The sequence below is a fragment of the Otolemur garnettii genome, unplaced genomic scaffold (genome assembly GCF_000181295.1).
Source record: "Otolemur garnettii isolate 467f Iridium unplaced genomic scaffold, OtoGar3 scaffold00011, whole genome shotgun sequence".
Lineage (NCBI taxonomy): Eukaryota > Metazoa > Chordata > Mammalia > Primates > Galagidae > Otolemur > Otolemur garnettii.
In genome coordinates, this window is record NW_003852406.1 from 4,844,105 (window position 1) to 4,849,670 (window position 5,566).

The window sequence follows — 5,566 nt, forward strand, 5'->3', positions numbered from 1 at the left end:
ATTTTTGATTCATGGTATTTATATTTGAATCTATTTTCTTTTCTTTTTTTTTTTTGGCCAGGGCTGGGTTTGAACCTGCCACCTCCGGCATATGGGACCAGTGCCCTACCCTTTTGAGCCACAGGCACTTCCCTGAATCTATTTTCTTAATGTAAACATTACGAAACATCAAAATATGGATAACATAATTAAAATGAAAGAATTTCTAAATTTCTGCTTCTTTGTAGGTGGTTTTGATGTGTAGCTGAGCTTGGGAGCCATTAATGACAGTATTTAAAATGTCATATATTTCTGTATTTAAAAAGAGATAATTATAAGTGATTAGAGGTATCTGTATGTTTACATACATCACACATGTCCGTTGTCTCCCCCTGTATCGCTCTTTTCACGCATACTCAAAGATCTTCCAATTGGAACATTTCTAACCTCTTTTCTGTTCCCTCTCTCCCACCCATTTTCTTGTGTCTCTACTTGGACGTGGTGTGAATACATTGCTGTGATAGGTCAGTAAGAGAATACCCATATTCAGTAGCCCTTTCTGTTCACAACTTTTCTTCTAGTTTGTCTTATCAATAGAGTGAAAATTTTTAAGGTACCTGAATGGAATGAGAAATCTGCATTTTGTGGCCGTAAATTGTTTGTTGTCTGTATGAACCTATGATAGAATTAAACTGTAGACATATCAGCTACCCAGATATTAATCAGTTCAGTTTGTGGTGGATGAAAATATGGTAGAAATAAATAATTGATATTATTTAAGAATAGAGGACTTGGTTTTTCATGAAATTTTATACTCCATGGGCAGTTATCAAATACATAGTGCGTGAGTTCCAGTAGGGCAGGGAAGGCTCATGGCTTACTCTGGTATCCCCTCGTAGATCTCTCCTAGCACAGTGCTGTCACATAAAAGGTTGTCAGTAGTCATTTGAAATCATGGGGGTAGTGCCTGTGTCTCAGTGGATAGGGCACGGGCCCCATAACCGAGGGTGGCAGGTTCAAACCCAGCCCCGGCCAAACAAAAAAATAGCCAGGCGGTGTGGCAGGCGCCTGTAGTCCCAGCTACTCAAGGGGCTGAGGCAAGAGAATCGCCTAAGCCCAGGAGTTGGAAGTTGCTGTGAGCTGTGATGCCACTGCACTCTACCAAGGGCAATAAAGTGAGACTGTCTCTTAAAAAAAAAAAAGATAATGAAATCATATGCATGAAGTAACACTAATGTGTTAATTTTTTTAGGTACCATGATTGTCAGTTTTCAGAGCATGACTGGCCTATACATAACAACTTTGATATTGATGAAGTTCAGCTTGACCCAAGAGCTCTGTCTGATGTCACTGATGAAGAAGAAGTACAAGTTGATCCTCGAAAATATTTAGATGGAGATCGGGAAAAGTATCTAGAGGATCCTGCTTTCGATACCAATTACTCTACGGAGCCTTGCTGGCAGTACCCAGATCATCACGAAAACAAATATTGTGATCTGGAATGTAGCCATACTTGTAACTACAAAACGAGGTCATCATCATATTTAGATAACTTAGTTTGGAGAGAGAGCGAAGTTAACCATTACTATGAACCCAAGCTTATTATAGATCTTTCCAACTGGAAAGAACAAAGTAAAGAAAAATCTGATAAGAAAGGCAAGTCAAAATGTGAAAGGAATGGATTGGTTAAAGCCCAGATAGCTCTGGAAGAAGCATCACAGCACCTGGCTGAGAAGGAAAGGGAAAAGAATCAGGGATTTGATTTTGATTCCTTTATTGCAGGAACTATTCAGCTTAGTTCACAGCACGAGCCTAGCGATGTTGTTGATAAATTAAATGACTTGAATAGCTCAGTGTCCCAGCTAGAATTGAAAAGTTTGATATCAAAATCTGTAAGCCAAGAAAAACAGGAAAAAGGAATGGCAAATCTAGCTCAGTTAGAAGCCTTATACCAATCTTCTTGGGATAGCCAGTTTGTGAGTGGCGGGGAGGACTGTTTTCTCATAAATCAGTTTTGTTGTGAGGTAAGGAAGGATGAACAAGTTGAGAAGGAAAATACTTACACTAGTTACTTGGACAAGTTTTTTAGCAGGAAAGAAGATACTGAAATGCTAGAAACTGAGCCAATAGAAGATGGTAAGCTTGGGGAGAGAGGAAATGAGGCAGGATTTCTAAACAACAGTGGGGAGTTCCTCTTTAACAAGCAGCTTGAATCCATAGGCATCCCACAGTTCCACAGTCCAGTTGGGTCACCGCTTAAGTCCATACAGGCCACATTAACACCTTCTGCCATGAAATCTTCCCCTCAAATTCCTCATAAAACGTACAGCAGCATTCTGAAACATCTGAACTAAAACACTCAGCAGACATTTCTCTTTGTATTCTTCATGAAATGTGTCGTCTTTTTTTATTACTAGTGTTTAAAGTCATTTTTTACTTGAATCAGATGGTGTCATTTAGTAAGAATTTTATTAGTTTTCAGTTTTTAAAATCTAGACCTTTTTTTCTACATGTGAGGTAGTTTTCATTTTAACTGGCATGTCGTTTGCACACAAAAATAAAGAATAGAACAAAATAATGCAATGCAGGAGGAGACAAAAGAAATGCACTAAGACAAGTAAACACATTCTCTCATAGAACAATGATCTGTTTTACAGGAAACAAATCTTGCCTTGAAATTTACACAGTGAGACTGTACATGATGGCATGAAAATATCTATTTTTTTCCTAAAACATTTTTCATTCATGAGTATTTTCAAGTTTTTCATACTGTACACATTTCTTAAAACACATGATACCAGCAGCAACTGAAAATGAATGCCGAATTTGGTACACATGTGTTATCTACCTCAAGGTAACAAAAGTATGTGGCAGAGCATATACCACCCATAGTGCTTCACGATATGCACTTCTATGTAGCCAGCGTTTATTGTAGTAAATATTCTTAATAAGATTCCTTCACCATTTATAAATGTTCTGGTATGCCTTCTTTATAGTGAAGTGTTAATACATCACATCTTATTTATTTTAGCAAATCAGTATATTTTCTGTATTTAAAAGTTAACTTAGTTTTTAAAATTTATTTGCAAATATACTTTTCCCATTTGGCACTATGGTTTGTTGCCTACCTAGCTGAATATATAAAGTCAGCTTATCCTAAGGCTGTCCACGTACTTAATTTACATAAGTGTTCATTTTAAGTGCTCACTGTGTATAGGAATTTGTATTTTGGAGGTGCTTGATCTATCTACAAAGAAAAATTAGGAATTACTTTATTATAAAATGCTCCTAGAAGTCTTAATTGTGTTTATTTTTAAAAAACTGTTAGACTTGTGTGCATGGAAGTAATTAAGGTACATCATTATTGTAGTTTAAAAGTTGTACATGGTAAGACCTTTTGTTTTTACTGTATGTTTTTACTGAACAATCTATTCCCCATCCCAAGGCAAGCATGAATAAAATTAGGTTAAATGTGTAGCATGTGGCATCACAGTCTCTTAGAATTTGTTTCATCTATTTTATTTTATTGACTATGTCTGTATCTTTGGTTTATCCTGTTTGAAGAAAGACCCAATAAAACATGGCCAGCAAATATGTCTTCTGTTTCACTCTTTGGGGGATGAAAATTATCTGCTAGAATCAAAGTGACTTCTTGAGTCTTTAGTTCCACTTTTTGGCCTTATAAACTAACAGGGTATAGCCACAATTCAAAGATGCTGAAAAGAAAAACATTCTTTGTCTCCACACAAAAATCTTTTGACATAAACCATCGCCCATTAAAATGGAATGTTTTATATATTTAAAAACTATTATAAAAATGTGTGTGAAAGCTTTGAACTATAATGTATCATTTGCTCCATAATACCCCTTTTGTTTGCTCAAGAACTTAGCCTCTTCACCTATACAAGTGTAAAACCATTCTTTCACTTCGCTTTCCTGTTCTTTCATCCTGATTTTGTACAACATACGGTATGTTGGTATCTGGGCTGCTTCTGCCTTCCTGATGACTGATTCCTATTGACTTCATCTGGATTCACAAAATTTTTTGAAAATGTAAATATTTTCTGGATGAATACTCTTGTGCTATGAATGTACACATAAATAAGTATTTGAACATATATTGAGGTTACCTTAAAAAGGCAAGCTCTGAAGTTTAGTCAGAGAATTTGTGGAGAGAGAAGATACGGAAAAATAACAAGGGATAGATTGGAAGAAGTGAGACTGGTGGTCAGAGCTGGGCAGGGTGCTGAATGCCGAGGCCTTTGAGTACTGCCAGAGTGTCAGGAGGCAAAGGAAGCTCCCATACTACCCTTCTTGCTGATCTAAATTCCTTTAGAAAATCATAGTTACCTTGAATCTAAAATGCTGTCATACCTGAGGGAGGCCTAGAACTTATTTTCTTACTAGGAAACATTGCTCCTGGACTTAATCTATATTCATTACTGTGTCTTTGGCAATTTTGTGGGTATATACACAATAGTCTGACTACTGTTGACTATTTTAAGTCATCTTTGTTGACTTTTGAAAGCCATCAAAGGAAGAAGACAGAAGATAAGTAACTTTGAAACTGTTTATATATAATAGGCCCACTCCAGGGGGACCCAGGCTGGCTATTAAATTGCTAAGTCAGGTTCCAACTAGAACTATTTGTGTCATTTATTTTCGTTTTTCCCTTTGCCTCCTGCAATTACAATGTTTTCTTTATAGGGTAATAAAGATAATGTACTTTTTAAAGAAATGTTAATGTTTAGGGTTCTAGGAAGGTGACTTGAGATTGGAAAGAGTCACATTTGGGGCAAAGAGAATCAGCTCTTTTTATTGGTAGTAAACTGCCAGGGTAAAAGTATGCATCCAGTTGGGCCAGGCTGGGTGGCTTATGCCTGTAATCCTGCCACTCTGGGAGGCCAAGGCGGGTGGATTGCTTGAGCTTAGGAGTTCAATACCAGCCTGAGCAAGAGTGAGACCCCATCTCTAAAAATAGCTAGGTGTTGTGATGGGTTCCTGTAGTCCCAGCTACTTGGGAGGCTGAGGCAAGAGAATCTCTTAAGCTCAAGACTTTGGGGTTATGGTGAGCTTTGATGCCATGGCACTCTACCCAGTGCGACAGAATGAGACTGTCTCAAAAAAAGTTTCTTTTGGCTCACTGCCTGCAGCACAGTGATTACGGTGCCAGCCACATCCAAGGCTGGTGGGTTTGAACTCAGCCCGGGCCTGGTAAACAACGACACCTGCAACAAAAAAATAGCCCGACTTTGTGGCCAGCGCCTATAGTCCCAGCTACTTGGAAGGCTGAGGCAAGAGAATCACTTAAGCCCAAGAGTTGAGGGTGGTTGTGAGCTGTGACGCTCGCTACAGCACTCTACCGACATAGATTCTGAAAATTTTTTTTTCTTTAAAGATAGATCTAATAACAAATCTTGCCATCTTAAGCCATTTAAGTGCACAGTAGTGTTAACTGCATATTGTACAACAGATCTCTAAGAGCTTCATCTTGCAAAACAAACTATGTGCAGTGAATAACTTCCCTTTACTCCCTTCCCCAGAGCCTGGCAACCAGCATTCTATTTTCTTTTTATGAGTTTGATTA

At 37.9% G+C, this 5,566-nt stretch overlaps 1 protein-coding gene across 4 annotated transcripts in view; it reads left to right on the forward strand.

Annotated features, from left to right (window-relative positions):
* Positions 1-3,573, forward strand: part of MAPK6 (mitogen-activated protein kinase 6) — a 41,791-nt gene extending 38,218 nt beyond the window's left edge. For all 4 annotated transcript variants that reach the window (XM_003784363.2, XM_023509984.1, XM_023509986.1 and 1 more), the window contains one exon: positions 1,232-3,573. In XM_003784363.2, coding sequence (XP_003784411.1) covers positions 1,232-2,333 — 1,102 coding nt within the window. In that variant the 3' untranslated portion in view covers positions 2,334-3,573. The remainder of the gene's footprint in view (positions 1-1,231) is intronic.
* Positions 3,574-5,566: the final 1,993 nt, after the last annotated feature.